Source organism: Aptenodytes patagonicus, chromosome 17 (genome assembly GCF_965638725.1).
Source record: "Aptenodytes patagonicus chromosome 17, bAptPat1.pri.cur, whole genome shotgun sequence".
NCBI lineage: Eukaryota > Metazoa > Chordata > Aves > Sphenisciformes > Spheniscidae > Aptenodytes > Aptenodytes patagonicus.
The window spans coordinates 9,592,674-9,613,281 of NC_134965.1; the positions used below are offsets into that span (position 1 = coordinate 9,592,674).

General features: G+C 46.1%; 1 protein-coding gene and 4 non-coding genes across 5 annotated transcripts in view; all 5 read right to left on the reverse strand.

Moving 5' to 3' along the window:
* The window catches only part of TEX14 (testis expressed 14, intercellular bridge forming factor), a 33,588-nt gene extending 14,036 nt beyond the window's left edge, over positions 1-19,552 (reverse strand). Inside the window, exons 1-17 of the mRNA XM_076354584.1 lie at positions 19,417-19,552; positions 12,921-13,035; positions 12,515-12,680; positions 11,611-11,747; positions 10,851-10,932; positions 10,262-10,410; positions 9,304-9,417; positions 8,703-8,826; positions 7,726-7,904; positions 6,423-6,574; positions 5,528-5,718; positions 5,166-5,316; positions 3,828-4,813; positions 3,013-3,119; positions 1,813-1,892; positions 983-1,249; positions 320-420 (exon numbers count right to left, since the gene is read on the reverse strand). Of these exons, the coding sequence (XP_076210699.1) occupies positions 320-420; positions 983-1,249; positions 1,813-1,892; positions 3,013-3,119; positions 3,828-4,813; positions 5,166-5,316; positions 5,528-5,718; positions 6,423-6,574; positions 7,726-7,904; positions 8,703-8,826; positions 9,304-9,417; positions 10,262-10,410; positions 10,851-10,932; positions 11,611-11,747; positions 12,515-12,680; positions 12,921-13,035; positions 19,417-19,552 (3,237 nt within the window). The remainder of the gene's footprint in view (positions 1-319; positions 421-982; positions 1,250-1,812; positions 1,893-3,012; positions 3,120-3,827; positions 4,814-5,165; positions 5,317-5,527; positions 5,719-6,422; positions 6,575-7,725; positions 7,905-8,702; positions 8,827-9,303; positions 9,418-10,261; positions 10,411-10,850; positions 10,933-11,610; positions 11,748-12,514; positions 12,681-12,920; positions 13,036-19,416) is intronic.
* Positions 13,547-13,756, reverse strand: LOC143168517 (small nucleolar RNA U3). The gene has a single exon (XR_012996728.1). It is a non-coding gene; the product is annotated as a small nucleolar RNA U3 (small nucleolar RNA).
* LOC143168526 (small nucleolar RNA U3) lies at positions 14,643-14,852 on the reverse strand. The gene has a single exon (XR_012996737.1). It is a non-coding gene; the product is annotated as a small nucleolar RNA U3 (small nucleolar RNA).
* LOC143168527 (small nucleolar RNA U3) lies at positions 16,671-16,880 on the reverse strand. Its single transcript, XR_012996738.1, has one exon. It is a non-coding gene; the product is annotated as a small nucleolar RNA U3 (small nucleolar RNA).
* Positions 18,244-18,453, reverse strand: LOC143168528 (small nucleolar RNA U3). Its single transcript, XR_012996739.1, has one exon. It is a non-coding gene; the product is annotated as a small nucleolar RNA U3 (small nucleolar RNA).
* Positions 19,553-20,608: the final 1,056 nt, after the last annotated feature.

A 20,608-nucleotide genomic window follows, 5' to 3' on the forward strand; every position in this document is an offset into this window, starting at 1 on the left:
TGAGATGCTTTCTCCACTCTCCATTAAAGAACATACATTTTAGTCAATAATGTTAAACAATACTGCATCAAATTGAAATTTTATTTCATTTGATCACTCTGAGTTTCAACCTACCTCCTGCTCCTTACATTACCTTGATGGTTTACAGAACCAAACAAAAAAAAAAAAATAAAGGGGGTGGGAGTAGGGGGATTGTTAGTCAGATCACAACTGAAAAGATCAGCTGTCTTGGTAGTTCAGTGTGCAACATGGAGAGACCAGGCTAAACTGTTTTACAGATAACTAGCTGCAACTAGGTTTCTTCGATTACTATACATACTCTAGAGAGATTCTCAACTTGTTGAGGAAGGACTGAATTCCTATGAATGGCTATTCCAGACTCTGCTTGTTCATCTTGTGATGGTGACTGGCAACTTCTCCCTAGGATGTCAGAAGGGAACAAAATTATTAGGCAAAAAAATAACATGAAGTGAGTGATCTGAACCACTGATGGGATATCAATGAGAGTTGACAGTAAAACGACATTGTCTGCCAGGAACATGGAAAAATAATGACATTTAAATGCTCACATCGTTAACCTAGGCATTTAAAGCTTTCCTTGTTCCTTTATCCATAACTATTACAAAAGCACCACGCACTATGCTACTACAGAAAAAGCATCTCTGTAGTCCAATTGAAAGAAATAAAGTGTGAAATCATACTCGTGGATTTGAAAGCTTTGGGTCTCCCATGCTGATACATGGTAACCAACGATGATGAAGGGTCTCCAAGCTCACTGGACATTACCTCCACCTGTTAACATGCAATACTCATCTTAGTCTATTATTTATGTTCACCAATGACTGAGTGATTGACCTGCTCTGGGGGCAAGACTCTGGTAGACAAAATTGACAATTATTGTAACAAAAATCACAGAAGCTGAAATCTGCTGGGAGATGGGAAGAGACAAAAAGAGAAGAAATTTTTTGTTTTTCAACCTTACCTCCAGAACTTCTGAATGCAGACTCCAGATCACTCTCCTCAGATTCAGATCTATCCTCACTGCCCAGATCCCAAGGCTCAACATTATCACCTGTCTGCCACCTGTATCTTTGTTGGTCTTGACTTTTTTGGAGTCTAACAGTGACATGTTGAAAGGCTTCCTTTATACTCTCTGCTTCACTTTCAGATGTACATTCACTGGCTGGATATGGAGAGCCGAGTTCTAGTTGTCCTGAGGCCACTCTTCTAGCCATTTGCTTTACTTCAGCTACACAAAAAGAACAAAATTACCAGTTCACACTACAGAATCTGGACCTTCAAAGCATTCCCTGTGTTCCACTGTGTCTGCAGACTTAAAAATGCTAAAGTTACAGCCTGTAAACTCCTTTATCATGAAAAGAGCTAAACACTTCCTTCCATTTTAAGGAAAGCTTAAAACCTGCATAAATTGATATGGACAAGTCTTCACATGAACAATTTTTGTTAGTTTACATTCTCTATTATTCATGCCTGTACTGCCATCCACTGGTCATTGCTATACTACCGTTTCTAAATTCATACGCTGTCCCTCCCTTACATCCTCCAAAACAGGGCTAGAAATTCCTTGAGCTTTATAATCAAACTGTCTTAATGTGGTTGTGATTATTTTATGCCCTGAATGTGCAAGACACAGGATCCTACTCGTTTGGTTTTCATCCAAGAACAGCCTAATAGAGCTTCAGCAATTAAGGCACACAGACCTTTAAGTAACAAAATGTGTTAAGTTTTAATGCACTGCACTGCAGTTAAGACTTGCTAACGTTAATGCCAAGTTAAGACTGATTTACTTACTCCTCCATTCTGATTGCATCATCCTTCCTTCCTCACTTATTTTTGTACTGTAAATTTCAGATCTTGATTTTGGATAGCACCTATAATAAGTCGTTATGAAATTCATCAAACTCTGTTAATGCACAAGCGTATCATGTTAAGCATTCCCCAGTCAGTAAAAGACTAGAAGTTGTTTTAATGTTAATTAAAAGGCTGAGAGCACACATATTCTAAGAACCCAACAGAACTAGCAGATTGAGCCGTCAGAAGCTTAGAAAGCACGGACAGTTTTTTAGGTCTGTTACAGATTAACCAGACAAGCTGTACATTAAAATCTGTATTTCAAAAGCTGTTAACTGCCTTCAGATGATATATCTATATAGACACTAACAGACAATGAATGCTATGTAGATATGTTTTATTCAGGTCAGGAAGGAGATCAGTGGACAACTGAAGATATTCAGAACTTCAGACTTGTGTAACAACAACCCTACCACCAACCCGATTCCAATCTAGAGTTCATCCACTTGATCATCTAACCACATGTCAGCATCTGGCATATTTATGTTCTAACCAAGTACGTCCTTTACCAACGGGTCTTACTGATCCACCGGGTCATGAATCAACTTAAAAACTGCAACAGTTTTCCCGACTGACTTGACCCAAACATTGAAGGAGGTGCCTGTCCCGATCTTTCCAACTAGTAAGATACATTAATTTGCACAAGTTTTGCCGGGTACTTTTAATATGTGCTTTCCACCCATACTTAGAAATACCAAGGGATGACATTAAAAAGCACAGCAAACGTAACGAAGTAACATATGCTCTGTTGTCACTGGGTTTAGCAAGACTGTTCTACTCCCACAGCCCCTAACATAGGTCCTAGACCTACACCTATGAAAGCCAAAGCGTTTCTGCTGAGAATTGAATGAGGCTGTGCAGAGAGAGAACCTGTTACAGTTTTGCACCACTGACCTCCATCAGAGAGGCATTTGGAATCTGTCTGAACACCACTCTTTAAAAGTAACTGCCCTGTCGCAGCAGTTACCCTGTCAGCTCTGCAGCTGACAATGACTCACAGTAGGGTCCTAATTGGACAGACGGCTTACTGAAAAAACGTTTAATGCCATCCTTGATCCTGGATGTGTCTACTTTTGACAGTGGTTGTATCAAGATGAATCTGGAAGAGTTAACTCTTCTGTGAATACAAACAAAACTCACCACCTCTCTTCATCACTTCCACTTGCTGCAGAAAGTGAATCACCTCCTCTCTGACACTGCAAGTTGAACTTTTTTTTGCATCTTACAGATACACATGGGAGTAAATGCTGAAACGAGTCCAACAAGCCATCACTCAGCACACGTCGAACATTCTGGTAATTACTTGTTGAGCTGTCTATGAGATATACTAAGAACCGGACCGTGCAAACTTTATTCCCTAGGTTGTATTTTAGTAGCACTGCTCATGAGAAAGGATGACAACTCCAGGCCTTAGGACTAATGAAAACTCTGCCCTGGATTTATAGCAGGTTTCGTATGTATGCAGGCAGACTATCATACCATGTAGTTCCCAGGGGAATGAGCGGACATAAATGACTCAAGATTATTCCTACAGCAGATACGTACATGAATTTCTCTCTTTCTCTTTGGGCTAAGCATGTCAACTACTTATATTTAATAATGAAAATTATTTAGAAGCCCTTACTAATGACAGCTTAACTAAGTATACAAACAAAAATCTTGCTCCGCTTGCCCTTTTCCCTGACAGTCCCATCTCCATTTTAGCACAGGATTTTATTCCCTCCTGAGCCACTGGACTAGTATTTTGCGGGGGGGGACGGGGGGGAGAAAGAAGAAATAATACTATTGCACTGCTGAGCTGACTATTTTCATTCCCATATATAATGCATATGGTATGCGCATATATTTTAAAAGACAGATTCATCCCTCCTCTTGGACACCATCCATAACCACGTCTCTTTACCTGCTAAGGAATACAGAAATGATAAACACAGTCACCCAGCTCAGCACTTTACCTCATGGTCTAGGCTTATGTGATCATCCAAGCTTTTCACCACACTGAAGCTGAGATCATGATGGTTGTTTTCATTTTTACTCTTACTCCTCTCATGAAAGCCCTTCCGCTTTTCATTTTGAATTGCCTCCATTTCCTTTGCTGTCTTTGCAACAGCTTGGAAACTGTCTCCACCCAATGCTCCTTCTGCCTGACATGTTATTGGTGGTGGAATATAGTCACTTGATGGTGGACCTACAGCCTTCCATAAAAAAGTATTAACTCCAGAAAAAGGGTTATTGGTATTTTGGGAAGTATCATTAGATCCGTTCCAGTGTCTTTCTTGAAAAGTTTGCTTAGAAAGCTGATTCATTGTGATTTCCTGGAGCAGCTTCTTTTGCTTTTCAGTGGCCTCTAATTTGTCCAGTTTCTCCTCTGTTCTGCACAGGGAATCCGCTGCCTGCTGCAACATGCTTTGAACAATCTTTAAATTAAGGACACATTTGCTGACGTGCTGCTCATTTTGGGACAGACTACTTATTCTTCTCCCAGCATCTCCCCTCACCTGTGCCAGTATGCACAGGTCAGAGGCCTCACTTATCCTCTCCTCCTCTTCTGTAGTGTACTCTGTACGCGATTCTGAAAAGCCACCTTCCTCATAAATTGGCTTTTCCTCACAGTGCACTCCAGGGAATACATACAGGTCTCTGAGGGTAGCCCTATCTTCTTCCTTTTGCTGCCTTTTTTCATCCTTTAGAGTTTGACCTAATCCAGCCCCTTCTTCCAGGAAATCTTCATGAAGTTCTGGATAACTGGCAAAGATTTCATTGATTTCAAAGCTACAGAGGCTGTCATCTGCCTCACTCACACTGAGGGTCGTCTGGAGTTCAGAAGCTACATCACAATTTTTGTCTAGTGCAACTGGCTGTAGACTGGTTGACGCCTCTTGGTCCACTAAAGCACTATTCTCCTCAGGAAAAAGAGAGTATCTTGGGGCAGTAGAGCTGTCTGAAAAATTTGATTTTAACTGTTAAACCATTTCTCCAGATGTCCAAACACACTGCTTTCGTACATTTAGGAGTTAACACCTTTTAGAGACTACATGAGCAGCATTTAACACCTCTGCTGAAAACAGTGTGCCTGAACTTCAATTATTAACCAGACTTATAGTCTTGAGTTTACATTAACAATTAGGGCGGTAGCTAGAATCCAAAGCTATTGGATTCTATTCATTTCTATTTTCAAACTATGTCATAAAAATCTGTAAGTGCTCACATTTTAATTATTTATATTAGACCTTTATGGACTGAGGAACATGCTAAGTGGAGGACACGTGACATCTTGCTAGAAGAAAACTCACCAGCCTTGGTTGCCTCTTTTCCCTGCAATTCCTGTGTTCTCTTCTGGTAGCTAAAAGCTGATGCCAAACAGATGTTCACATCTGCAAAAACAGCGGGTCTTTGTGCTTTTGACATTTCATCAGCATGACCAGTTTGAGACTTAGTTAAGTCCTGTAATACAGAAAAGAGAGTAAAAAACAATTGTATTTGACAGTTCAATGTCCCTACCTTCTCTTTTAAGGTGGTTTGTCTCTATGATCAGAAAAGGATACTCAATGTTTAGATTGCCTCCCACCTAGATTTAAGCAGAACAACTTGAATCTGAATGGACACAAAACTCTGCCATTTTAAATACATGAAAAGCTACAATCCTGGAAGTCACCTTTAAGTCATTTTTCAGTATATATTGAATGTCCTGAAGTTTCATGGAGCGGTTCTTCTGTTTAGGTTCTAGCCCTGACTTTACGATACTGTAATAGGGCATAGGAAGTCTGACATCTGCTTCTAACTGTTGTCCCGAAATTATGAGCTGTTTAATAACTGAGTCTTCAACACCCTTCCAGGGAGGGGTCTCTGCAAGACATAAATATAGACTTTATGTCACAAGCTGTATATCAATGTTAATGAAAATAAAGAAAAAAGAAAAAAGGAGAAAAGAATCAGAGATACTGAAGCATTATTGTCAGCACGTTCCCTAATTTACAACTACTGTCACAAACCAAACGAGCACTCAGTCCAGTCTGGCATCTCCTCCTTATCTTACTTCAACAGTGGATGCTTTAAAGGGAGCTGACAGCAATCTCTAGAGACAGTTACACTGTAAACCATGCTCTGGATTCTTCATTATCAACTAGCTAATAGAGGGTTTAATTTTTAGGGTAATTGTTTATCCCATTTCACTGTCAAAATAGTCAAAGTCAATACATAACATACGTTACATTATCTGTAATAACAATACATTATCTGTGAGTTATCTTAGTGATGAAAAAGATGAAAGCTGCACAGGCTCGTTTTGCACATTGCAGAGTTAACTGAATGTTTTGTCGTCCTCGTATGAAGAGGAAAGATAAAAACCAGAAAAACACTGTACACAAAATTGTATCTCTCTAATACCAACCATTAATCTCATCCTTTAGTTATGCAATTTTAACTTTTCTGATTACATTTTAGAGAAGTTTCCAGTAGTCTTTGCTATTAACATTTGGGGTTTTTGCCTGGAGGGTTGAAAACATTCAGTGGGTTACCCTAGTGACAAAAGCCTAAACCTATAGATATACCTGTCAAGGCCTCCTGCACTACTGTACAGAAGCTATAGATATCCGATTTGACCGTGACAACTTTCTCAAGGATTACTTCAGGAGAGCACCACTTATACAGCTGGACTGGGACAGGAATACGTGTCAGATCACTGTGTTCTCCACCATCTTTGCTGTATAAAGGGAAAAAAGTTGTAAATTGGGACATACAGCACACTCAACTAGAAGGTATATCTTTTGGAATTAAACACCTGAGTTTGTTATATCTGCTTTTAGTTTAAATACCTAAAAGGTCCAGAGCATACCTGCAAATAAAAACGTGTCATATTTTCACACCAGTAAGTGTATTTTGGCACATTACAGCAAAGACTTTCTGGCAAAAGTAAGACCTCTTTTAACAAATTTAGACTCAAAAAGAAATCAGAGAAAGTTGAAAACTTCCCAATAGGAATTTTACAACCAACCATTTAGCTCTGGCCAGCGTTCTCTGACCATGGGTGAAATACAAGCAGGTGCCACCTAGCCTGTCAACATTTATTTTGCAATTTATACGTATGTCTAGAAGGTAACTTCCTCCTCACATTTAACTATAGGGTTTTTTGTTATTCATTTCATAGTAAGCTGTATCTGAAATAGCCAAGAAATCGCCAAGATTTATTAACAAATTGAGCTTGCAAGGAGGTTAGGAAGTCTCTTGCTCCTTTCGGGACATTACCATTGGCAAATTTTTGTTTATTATCAATTTTACTCTCTTTCTTTACAATCTAATCAGACTGCACTACAGGAAGAAATAAAAAAGATGTATATAAGTAATAATTTTCCTAAATTAAATGAATGGCGTCCCTCATAAAAGAAATACTCTTTTTGTCACTGGTGGCACTTAATTACTACCAGTTCAACGAGGTGTGGAATCTTCAACCATTTTAGGTAAGCCTCCATAAGCACAAGTTCAGTATAACAAGAGGAGACTTAACTTATTTCTAGCCCAGCAGCAGAATTAATGACTCGAAGAGGAATTTCATCTCTGTTCTGTAAGATTAGGTTCTATTTTCCTATGATGGTATTTTCATACTCCGGTAAAGAGCTGATTCTCTCACTAGTTTCTATTTTCAGATACTTATAACACAGAAACTAAGTCCACCTGAAACTTGCTGTACTGCCTGTGGCAAAGTTAATTTGGAGTTCTTTACTCCTCTAACTCTGTTGCCTGACTCAGAGGCAGGAGTCCCTAGTCATCAAGAGGGGCACTTCAGCACAATTTAGCACTAAATGTGACTTTACTTGTGTTTGTCCCTTTCACAGAAACAGTGAGGAAGTTCTTTACCTCTCTATCATGTATTCCAAGTTGCACAGCTTTGCCTCACCAGAAGAAACAATTTGAATAGCATAGGAGGTAAGTGAACGGTGGATAAATCCACGGGAGTGTAGAAAACGCAGAGCATCATTAATTTGAAGGAGCACATACAAAATTGTCTCCATGCGCAGTACTGGGAATTCTGTACGCTGAAAAAAAACAGAAGTACCAAATTTGCATTGCAGGTCTTTAAAGCTTGATGTAGGGAAAAACTATTATTGTACAGAAGAAGGTAAAGAAAGCAAACATGAAACATACTGCAGTAAAAGTCAGACAAATTGCACTTGCTAAATAATGTTCGTTCTCAATACCAAACCAACTAATAGTACCTTAAAAAGTAATTAAGGAAAAAAAAAAGAAAGATATCGACTATGCCAAAATTCACTCTGAAGCAGAATGAACTCTTAGAATTTCTTGCCTTTGACTGCAATTTCTCCAGTAACTTAGATGTCTGCATTCAAACAGTTAAAGAAATAAAATAATGACTCAATTAACTGCAAAAAAGGAAAAGTATTGAATGACAAAAATAAAACACAGATCAGTTGATTAAAAAAAAACCCAAACACAACTGAGTTCAAGCCTTCACTTTTATACACAGGCCGTTTGCAATATACTACATGCAAATACTCAAGGGCAAAAGCTGGTCTCACCACATTTGCAGTATACAACCACATGCAGAAGATTAAAAGTTCAACTGAATTTAACAGCAGCCATTTTACAACTGACACCAAACAAGAAAATCAAGGCAATTGCACCTAGACATTAACTGAAGTATTTGCCAATTACAAACTTTACCAGCTTACCCAGAGTACCTGATGGTGTGCAATGAAATAGAAACCCAGACCAATGATTTTGTCTTCTTGTTCTTTGAGTAAAGATGGTAGATACAGTTACTAAACTTCCTCCTCTCAATTAATTACTATTTAAAAACCAAGTATTCCGATTACCCTTTCATGAAGGATGCTGTACAGAGAACCAAAGTTAACCCTTTCATATACTAAACGGGTTTTCTCCAAGTCACTAGACAGACAAACAGACATCAACTGTAGCAAATGAGGATGACGGAGTTTACTGCAAAGGGAGAGGAAAAAAATAATTGTAAGGCAAATCTGAGATTAAGAGAGTCCTGGCCTTCTAGGCCTTTTTACCAATCGTCCTGGTTTTGGCAGGGATAGAGTTAATACGTGAATGCTTCTAATTTGTCATTAAAATACCCAAAATTTATTTAAAAGAACCATAGATTAGGAGACATTTAGGAAACAGTGCTTACTGTCGCAACTACGATAATCTATAAATAATCCACCCAGGACATGTGCAATGAAGCATTCATCCAGACATACCAGAAGAGATTATCACCTTCTCCTGTATCATCCACTGGGGAGCAAATGGAGTGGGAAGAGACAGGAGAAGATGAGACCTGTAATTCTCATTCAGAGGGAGAGTGCAACCACAGCCTGACAGCCCTCCCGAGGTTAATCACATTTCCTCACATCACTGGAGACACCCAAACCCCAGGAGCACTTGCGGCTACTGCACATTCTTTCTTACCTACTATGTTCCTGCTCTGCAATGAGAAGATCAGCTAAGCGTAGTTTACTACAGTTCTGATGGGGCTCAAAGCTGAGTTCCTTCACTGTAACTCTGCTGCCTCCCCACATTAAGCTACAAGGAGAAGAAGAGGAATTTCTACGAGATGCTTTCTGCAGTATTTTTTTCCAGTTAACAGGTTTACTTACAAATAATTTTGTAGTTCTGAAATGCTCTGGTGCTGTCTCCTACTGTTAGTAACATTACTGTGATGATCCTGGCTATAGCATACACTCTTTCAAACTGACAATAAATTCTCATCCTGTTAAAGACTGGATGTAGCAGGACAGGTTTGCTGTCCAAAGATGCTACCCTTCCATGACCCAAGGTAAAGAACAAGGACACTCAAACTCCTCTCACTAAAGGCCATCAGCCCACTGCGATACAAGCCAGAGCTTTGGGAAGATTAAATCACCGATTTGTCAATTCTCTGGATGCCTCTGAGGCACAACTACTTGCTACACAATACAAAAGATAAAAAAATAAAAAAGGCTCAGTCTATACTTGCAACTCTCATTTCACCATAGGTTCGAGCAAATGGGCTGCAGACATGCATATCTGGAGGCCTGAGGTCTGACCCAACAATTACAAGGACTAAACACTGAACAATGCAATCTGTGTGACCCCAGCAACAGATTTCCCACCACAAAAGGAATCAGTACTGTAACATTGCTATCAATGAATACCGTAATTGGGTTAATATTGCTGGAAAGGGCAAGAGCAACCTACAGATATCAAGGGAGTCTAAAGAAGATATTAATCCGTGGACTGCAGAAAACAAGTTGCAAGCAGAAAGCAGTGGATGAATATAGAACAGACAAGGAAAACTATCCAAACAAAGCATCTGGTACAACAGCTTGCTGCTTAATAGTAACAGATACACACTAAGAGGGGCTAAAATCCCTTTGATTCCACTTACTTTGTCATGATCATGCATGGTCCAACATGGTAAGAAAATGTTGGTTCATCATCTGCCTGAACCACATCTTTTTCCCCAATAATAGGGAGAGATGCCAAGTACCCTAGATGCCTGCTGCCTGCAAGATAAAACTGAAACACCACCAGGGCATAACCAAAAGGAATATGCAACAGTTCCCAAGATCCGTCACATCTGCTGCAAGCTCACTAAAAACTGGAGTGCAATCACTGCAATGGGAGCATCAGCCAAAGCATCAAAATGACATGCTAAGATATCTTAGTCAAAAGCCTAACTGTCTAGTGAAGCTGCAATAGGGAAAGCAGAAAGAGTCACCACGAACTCCCACAGGCGACGTTTAACAGGAGAGTTTCTATTGCCTGTTCCAAAACAGCTTCCTCTGATAGGCAGGACACTACTAACAACTAAAGGCCTGAATATTTGCGCTCTCCAGTTTTTTCCACCATTTCAGTAGAAATAAGAACACAGTAAAAATTAAAAATAACACAGGTGGGGTAGTTACTGTGAAGAATATGTGACTCTGAAAAACTGTACTAATATCATTAGAAAACCGTTATCCATAGCATCTTACCTTCCCAAAACCAAAGCTGTAAATGTTCTTGGTTGCATTATCTCCACCTTTTAGAAATCTACCCAGAGGACTGTCAACATTTCTAAGTATCAAAAACATAAGCAATAAGAGTAACTAATACGCCAAGGGTTTGAGTAAAATACAAAAAAAGAGAAAAATGCAGAAATTCTGCAACAGCCATGTATTTCAAATGTTGCATTTGACTGGTCCCACACAAAAAGTGTAATGGTGGATGCTGAAATTCCAAATTATTGTGCAAGTCATTAAAACTTTTTAGATACACCATTATGATATATATTTGTTTAAACCAAGATAGCCAATTAAATAAAAAAAGATATATATATATATATACAGGCATTCCGCATCGCTTTTTGTTCACAAGTATGTATTTTTCCTAACATGTATCTGACATAAAAGCTCTTAAAACACTTGCAAACACACCCCCAAAAGATTTGCAGTGATCTTAAAAGGTCAAGAAACAAACTGCTTCATGTTACCACCATTTTAATACTATTAAAATCCAGGACTTCATATTGCTGATTTCAAGAGTATCTCTTAATATACAGATATTTACAACTATGAGAGTTTCTATTTGGAGCTCTCGCAACAGAAATAAAAAGCATCATCATTCCTAACACACATTGGTTTTAAATCTGATCTTGTCAAAAAGAAACAAGAACATGTTAATTTTAAGATAACAGAATATGGAAGTAAAAGTCCTTGTAGCTCAATCCCTCGGTACTTGAGAATATATTCTTACCCTTGAACAAGGCCACCAAACCTAGATGGACTGCAGACCAGCGCTTTTGATGAGCCAACCTTCCTGAGTAGATCAGAAGGAAAATTCTGAACAGCAGCCTGCATGTGGAATGTACAACGCTGTATAAATTCCAGCATCTAGAGAGGAGGGGGAGGGAAAAAACAACAACAACAAAAATTACCTCAGAACTGCAAGATAAACCATTTTAAATTAATAGATCATGACTACTGAAAAAATAACTAGTTACTCGCAATATTTAAATAGGCATTTCAAGAAATGGATACACAGAAAAACTTGAAGAAAATCAATTACATGAAAACGTAAGAGAAAGCTTACTTCATACACTAGATGACTAACTTCAAGACATTCACCCACTGAAAATTATAATATCAGGTTTCTTTTTAAGAGGAGCATTGTAATAACAGGAAAGAGGAGTATTATGAGTTTTAAATCAATATTGGAGTAATGAATAAGCCTTCTTGATACCACATTTTGCTGCCATGCTAGCAAAAATGACACATTTGCTGACACTGTTCATGCACAGAATGAGATACACTTGAAAACTACTTCAGGTTTACTCCTGAATTGCACACACATGCAAACAAATTACATACATCAAGGATCAAAAACAAGGGCCTGTCATTCTCCTCCCTGCACGCTTATACATAAAGGTCCTAACAAGTTACAGTCAGACACATCCCAGCACCTGAGCAAAACCTTAGTTAAATAATCTGTATCATGAGGGCTTCAAAATACCATTACTGATGTTGAAAAATAATGTTAAATAGTGATCTAACATGTAAAAGCCAAGAATTTCTCCCTGGAACGTTGGAGTTTCTTCACTTTAAGATGAAGATGCGAGCACATGTCTAGCACACATTCAACTCGTATTACACACACATACCTGAGCACTGCTTTCTTTTCCAGCTGACATAGCCCAGTACTGAGGATTTTTTCCATCTTTATCATGTACTCTCAGATCACCTCCTTCATCCAGTAACTTGCTGAGAATCCACTGATTTCCTGAGAAAGCAGCTGCATGGACTGGGGTGCTTCCATCGTAACAGCGACTGAGGAACATTAAAAGCAGAAATGTTTCAACCTACACTCCCAAACAACAACATACACCACGAAATAAGGAGAATTAGGCACCTACTTACCTCTGAGGATCTCTGGCTAAAATAGCAACATGCATCTTAAGCACGCCTTCATTTATATACAGTAAATATTGTGTATTACACTGACTAAAAATACTGAAAGATTAAACAGTAGTTTCAATTTAAGAATAAAAATTTAATTTTATACTTAACTGATTAGCGTCTGAGCCATAATCCAACAGCACATCCACTATTTTACCAAGACCTAGCAATGCAGCAGTGAAGAGAGAAGTTTGGCCCATGGAATTTACAGCATCAACAAAAATACCTACAAGAAAACAAAAGATGATGAGGACAGTGCCTGTTCCCCCCGCCGTCAGATAAAAGGCAATGGTTCATTAACACTGAAACTGACTGCCACATTCCCTCTGAGATACTGGAAATACAAAAACGTAATGATATGAACAGAAATTGAAAAAAGAGCAAACGACCTTCCTTGTCACTTTCTGTACCTACCATGAACTGCTTGTCCACAGTGTTTTCAAATAAAGGATGTACAAATATCAGAGGCAAAGTATTAATCTGGATGAGCAGAGATAACACCAGAGGACTGCATTAATAAAAAATTAAATTCTTCTAAAGTAGCAATTAAGAGTGGGACGACTATTTCGTTACTTTAGCCAATTTTCCTCAAAATAATGAATTCCATTCCACATTAAAAAGAAAAAAGGTAGCCTAGAGGGATAGGGATCGGAAACGAGAACTGCGTGGCGAGCTCAGTCACATACTACAAACCCGATCTATTTTTGGAACCAAGAAAAAAAAAAAAAGGGCCACAAACCACTCAGCCCGTGCTCTCTCCCTCCCGGCCCCCGCAGGGGCGGGAACGGTCATCAATGGCGGGCGGCTCCTGCCCAAGCAGCACCGCCCGCCCGCTTCGCGCTCAGGAGAGAACACCCCGCTCCTCCTCGTGGCTTGTGACGCCGTACACGTACGATCACTCTCCTCTAGTGACCAACTACAGAAATGACCCCTGAAAGTATAGTCCTGGCCACACGCTCCCCCCGCGCCGAGCCCCACCGGCACGCACCGCCCTCCAGAACACGGGCACCCCACCACGCCGACACGCGGGAAACGACCGCGGCCCCACCGCGCTCCCCACGAGTCCCCGCCCACGCGGAACCCCGGCCCGCCACCCACGGCCCCCTCCGCGACCCGCGGCACCGCCGCGCGGGGCGGTTAAGCGGGGCACGCCCCTTCGTTTGCATCCTCTGCCTCAGACGCCCAATCAGACGCGCCGCTCTCACACAGGCAGCCGCGCGGGCAGCGCCCGCACGCCCTCTGGCAGCGGGCCGCAGGGCTCCGCACCGGAGCGCGGTGCCGCCCGAGGGGGGCTTCGGGCAACGCTTCGGTCGCGCTCCCCGGGGCACCCACTGAAGGCACCCCAGAAACCGCTCTCAGCGCACCGTTCCCCCAACCACCAGGCGCAGGCCGGGTCCGGGGCGCGGTGGCATACGTGACGCAACAACAACGAGCACGCGCGGCTCTGAGCGGCGCTAGGGCGGCCCCCGAAGCCCCTCTCACCCGCGCTGCTCGGCGGCTCAGTGCCAGCTTCTGCCTGACCCGCTCCAACGCCAACGAGCGACACCCGCGGCTCCAAAGGCACCCGGCCTTCCAGGGACAGCGCGACGTGACGGCGAAGAGAGCCAGAGTCTCCCCGGCCCCAACACGTTCTCAACCCCTCCCCGACAGCACTAAAACCCCTTCGCAGCACCCGCACAATGCCGCAGCTCTCCCCGACTCAGACTCTGCTGTAGCAGAAAAGTCTCCACCCTCCTCGGCGGGCGCGAAGCCTCTCGCAGGTCGATACAAACTCCCACTTGCCAAATACAGCGCCGATCTATTTTTGGAACCACGAAAAAAAAAGGGCCACAAACCACTCAGCCCGTGCTCTCTCCCTCCCGGCCCCCGCAGGGGCGGGAACGGTCATCAATGGCGGGCGGCTCCTGCCCAAGCAGCACCGCCCGCCCGCTTCGCGCTCAGGAGAGAACACCCCGCTCCTCCTCGTGGCTTGTGACGCCGTACACGTACGATCACTCTCCTCTAGTGACCAACTACAGAAATGACCCCTGAAAGTATAGTCCTGGCCACACGCTCCCCCCGCGCCGAGCCCCACCGGCACGCACCGCCCTCCAGAACACGGGCACCCCACCACGCCGACACGCGGGAAACGACCGCGGCCCCACCGCGCTCCCCACGAGTCCCCGCCCACGCGGAACCCCGGCCCGCCACCCACGGCCCCCTCCGCGACCCGCGGCACCGCCGCGCGGGGCGGTTAAGCGGGACACGCCCCTTCGTTTGCATCCTCTGCCTCAGACGCCCAATCAGACGCGCCGCTCTCACACAGGCAGCCGCGCGGCTCCTCCCCCGCGACACGGGACGCCGCAGCCGCGCTCAGGCCGCCCGGCCCGGCCCGGCCCGCGGCCTCCCGCTGCCCCCGCCTCCCGCCGCCCCGTCCTCCACCCACGCAAGCACGGGTCCGCAGAGCCAGGGCTCCGCAAGCAAAACGTCCCGCACTGGGGCTACACTCACCCGGGCCTGGGCTGGCTAACCGCGACGCCAACGACTTTCTCCGGGAGCAGAAACGGGACCCTGGTGGTAGCACAGCCCGTCACGCCCAGTCTCGGGTGGCTGCAGCTCTATCAGCTACTGACAAACACCATCACCTCTCAAACGGTAATTTCTAAAGAGTCCGAGGAGACTCCAGATCCCAGGTACTGCAGAGCCACGGACAAGTTACAGCTAATACAAAAGCCCACGCTTTCTTCAAAGTCACCCGGAGGCTATAAAAAACATCCTCTTGACAATTGTTAGGAAAATCTCATTTCCTAACTATTGCACCAATTATTCTTCACCGTATGAAACTGTATGAACTTTCTTAAGATATGTAATGGCATTCTGCATAGTCGTGGTTGAGTGAGCATGACTAAAGGACCCTAACTCATTGCAAGGAGAAGGAGAGGCCCCACCCCGAAGGTAATGACCTTTTCTCAGAGTCTTAAAAGCTGTCCAGGAAGAACAAAAGATACCCCTGGAATACCCAGGTAAGGCCAGCACCCTAGCCCCTCTAACACTTCTGTGAAACCCTCCCATTATTTGGCATCATAGATAAGTAACTGCAGCAAGACTGACTCCGTGGATGCCTAGATCCAGAAAGAAGCAAATGACACCATAGAATTATAGTTGCTTTGCAAAACAGCACAGAGAGAGAGAGAGAGAGAGAGAGAGCGCGCGAAGTAGCGACTGGTCAAATCATCTTGTACCTGAATGACTGAAAGGTGTATGAGCCATGTGTAAAACTGCATCCAGGGTGCCCCAGTTTGAATGGGACACCTCATGTGCATGAATAAAGAATTATTCGTGTAATTCCATACTTTGCATCCCAGCCTCTCTCCTCGACAGCGTGGGCCAGTTGCAAAGTTTTCATGACACAATAGAAGAGACGACCGTGTCAGTCCTGTGCTCCCTCTGCCCCACACCACCAGAGAAGAGGCCCAGGTACCGACACCAGGCCGCACTGCATGACTCTTGCCTGGTGCTCTGAAGGGGATGCATTGGCTTCGTCACCTTGCCCTACACAACAGATGGCTCGAGAATACCACTGCCTAACTTGCACAACCAGGTACTAACAAACTTTCAAAGCATTTCTTTTCACTGAACAACCCCACCCCACCGGACATTAAAACCGAAACCCGCCTGGCGGCTTCCCCCCTCCCCTGCCCCGCCTCTGGAAGGCCCACACTGTCACTGCTATCGAAAAATCCACTGAGGGGCTCGGGACGCAGGAGGCAGCCGAGACTCTACGCGTTCTGCTGCGACGTGTTTGCTCGCAGGCTCCCAGCGAACCGCCCCCCGCCAGCCACACCAACTGCTTTTGGAACCACGAAAAAAAAAGGGCCACAAACCACTCAGCCCGTGCTCTCTCCCTCCCGGCCCCCGCAGGGGCGGGAACGGTCATCAATGGCGGGCGGCTCCTGCCCAAGCAGCACCGCCCGCCCGCTTCGCGCTCAGGAGAGAACACCCCGCTCCTCCTCGTGGCTTGTGACGCCGTACACGTACGATCACTCTCCTCTAGTGACCAACTACAGAAATGACCCCTGAAAGTATAGTCCTGGCCACACCCTCCCCCCGCGCCGAGCCCCACCGGCACGCACCGCCCTCTAGAACACGGGCACCCCACCACGCCGACACGCGGGAAACGACCGCGGCCCCACCGCGCTCCCCACGAGTCCCCGCCCACGCGGAACCCCGGCCCGCCACCCACGGCCCCCTCCGCGACCCGCGGCACCGCCGCGCGGGGCGGTTAAGCGGGACACGCCCCTTCGTTTGCATCCTCTGCCTCAGACGCCCAATCAGACGCGCCGCTCTCACACAGGCAGCCGCGCGGCTCCTCCCCCGCGACACGGGACGCCGCAGCCGCGCTCAGGCCGCCCGGCCCGGCCCGGCCCGGCCCGCCGCCTCCCGCCGCCCCGTCCTCCACCCACGCAAGTACGGGTCCGCAGTGCCAGGGCTCCGCAAGCAAAACGTCCCGCACTGGGGCTACACTCACCCGGGCCTGGGCCGTTGCAGTTCTCGTGACACAACAGAAGAGACGACCATCTCAGTCCATGCTCCCTCTGCCTCATGCTACCAGAGGAGAAGAGGCCCAGGCACCAACACCAGGCAGCACTGCACGACTCTTGCCTGGTGCTCTGAATGGGATGCATTGGCTTCCAGGGGCTACCAAGGCCCAAAACTTTCAGGCACACTCTCATGTACTAACTAGAACAACCCCACAGAGTACCACTGTAATTAACACTATCCTTTATATCTCTGGATCCAGCCTGAGCACCAAGGACTTCCACACCATACTGTCAATACAATACTGATCAGTTTCTCCCAGCCCCAGACCCCAGCAGATACATCCGGTTGGATCCTGAGGCCACAGGGTATCCCATCTTCCATGGCATTGCACGGCATAAAGAGCACATTATCAAGCACTTTCTCCCTAATCCCCATCAGACTCTGGTCAAAGCTTTACCATGCTCCAGATCTAGCCTGAGTGACACAGACTTCTGCAACAGGTCATGAAAGGCGAATCCTGAGCAGTTTCTCCCCAGCCCCTCGTCACTCTCTCATGAACAGTGCTCATCAGAAACAACTCCACAGCACTCACCACGTCACCTTGCCCTACACAACAGGGGGCTTGAGAATACCACTGCCTAACTTGCACGCCCAGGTACTAACAAACTTTCAAAGCATTTCTTTTCACTGAACAACTAACCTTGGCCCCTCGGACATTAAAACCTAAACCTGCCTGGCAGCCCGTACGGTCATCACTGCTATCGAAAATCCACTGAGGGACTTGTGAGAAACCAAGTACTGGTTTCTCGTTCTGGGACGCAGGAAGCAGCCGAGACTCTACGTGTTCCGCCGGGAAGCGCCCCCCGCCAGCCACACCAACTGCTTTTGGAACCAAGAAAAAAAAGGGCCACAAACCACTCAGCCCGTGCTCTCTCCCTCCCGGCCCCCGCAGGGGCGGGAACGGTCATCAATGGCGGGCGGCTCCTGCCCAAGCAGCACCGCCCGCCCGCTTCGCGCTCAGGAGAGAACACCCCGCTCCTCCTCGTGGCTTGTGACGCCGTACACGTACGATCACTCTCCTCTAGTGACCAACTACAGAAATGACCCCTGAAAGTATAGTCCTGGCCACACGCTCCCCCCCGCGCCGAGCCCCACCGGCACGCACCGCCCTCCAGAACACGGGCACCCCACCACGCCGACACGCGGGAAACGACCGCGGCCCCACCGCGCTCCCCACGAGTCCCCGCCCACGCGGAACCCCGGCCCGCCACCCACGGCCCCCTCCGCGACCCGCGGCACCGCCGCGCGGGGCGGTTAAGCGGGACACGCCCCCTCGTTTGCATCCTCTGCCTCAGACGCCCAATCAGACGCGCCGCTCTCACACAGGCAGCCGCGCGGGCACCGCCCCGTGCGGGGAGGCCGCGCCGCCCCGCCCCGCCCGCGCAGCCCCGCGGCGCGGAGGGACCCGTCTGCAGCGGCTCCTGCGGGAGCCCAGCGCCCCTCACCCCGTCACCGCCCCGGGGCCGGGCGCCGCCTCTCCGCACGCAGCCCCCGGCTTGCACATCCAGTCACCTCTGCTATAGAGAAGTCGCACCTCTAGGAACAGCACGTGCTATTGAAGTTCTTGACAGTAAAAGCCAAATAGAGCTGCATCAAATATTAGGTTTCATTTACAAAATTCCTGTTGCCATGTAGTTAAAAATCTAGGTGTCGAAAATACCAGTATCTAAACCATACCTCAAGCACTTTGCAACCAGAATTAACGTTAAAATCCCATTTAAAGACTATATTCCTAAAGCAGACTTTCAGAATTTTAGTTTTACAATACCTCGATCATTTCCTTATGAGCACCTTACAACTAAAAACTTCGTTTTCTCTTCAATTTACTTATTTTCATAAAACATTTTTTGATTCAATAATTAGTGCCACTTACCAGAAAAGGCCAACTAGAATTCATTTTGTAAATATATTTCACTCACAAAACTGAATTGTACAGACAGTATGCTGACTATTTTTTACCACAAATACAAGCATACAGGAAAAAGTAAAACTTTTCTGCCAGCACTTGTATAAACTTAGCTTTCACCTTTTTTCAGAAGCTTCTTCACTTTCACATAGTTTCCTTGCCTGACATACTCATGCAATTGAGCTTCCAGGGAGTCACCTTTTATACTTCCAAGCTGGACTGGGCAGGGAATTGGAAGAGGGAGAGCATGAGCCATCTTCTTTCCTCGACAGAACTAGGAGAAAGTATGAAATCTAATGAAGCTGCAAAACGTCACAGCTCAAAGACTTCAACAACTTCAGTAGCTGACACAATGAGTCATGGCTGTCTCCTCCAGACAAACCTTGAGATGGAGGGTGAAGGCAACTCAGCCCTCTAGTCCCACTGGCTACCTCCCTGCCCCCCAGGTGTGCCCTCTGGGGAAAGGCCTGCCCATGAGACGCAGACGGGGGACTCTGTTAGCAGGCAAGGCCTGGCCAAGGGGAAATGCGGTCCCAAGGAGGAAAATCATAGAATCATAGAATCATTAAGGTTGGAAAAGAGCTCTAAGATCATCGAGTCCAACCGTCGACCCAACACCACCATGCCCACTAAACCATGTCCCTAAGCGCCTCATCTACTCGTCTTTTAAATACCTCCAGGGATGGGGACTCCACCACTTCCCTGGGCAGCCTGTTCCAATGTTTCACCACTCTTTCAGTAAAGAAATTTTTCGTTACGTCCAGTCTAAACCTCCCCTGGAGCAACTTGAGGCCATTTCTTCTCGTCCTATGGCTTGTTACTTGGGAGAAGAGACCGACCCCCACCTCACTACAACCTCCTTGCAGGTAGTTGTAGAGAGCGGTGAGGTCTCTACAAAAGGGAGAGGGGACGGCTGGGGGATCACAGAAACACCCCTAAAGCCTGCCAGGTGCGTAGGCCTCTCTTGACTGGACGAAGGCAGGACAAAGCCAGCACCGTTCCTGGGTCAGGGCCGCTCAGGCCCACCAGCCCTTCAGCTGTTTCTGTCCCCTTCCCACGACCAGTGCCCCCCACTCCAGCCCCAGGCTGCGCACACCCCCTGTCACGGCCCGGCCCGGCCCGGCCGCCTCACCCGCCTCAGCACCGGCGCCTCCCGAACGACCGCGGCACGCGGTCACGTTCCAGCGCGCCTCGCGGCTCCGCGTACCGCGCATGCGCAGCCACCGCCTCCTCCCCTCCCGCCTCGTGCGCGGCCGGCGGTTCGCGCCTGAGGTCGGCGCGGGGCGCGGGAGGCGCGCGCCTGTGGGGGCGG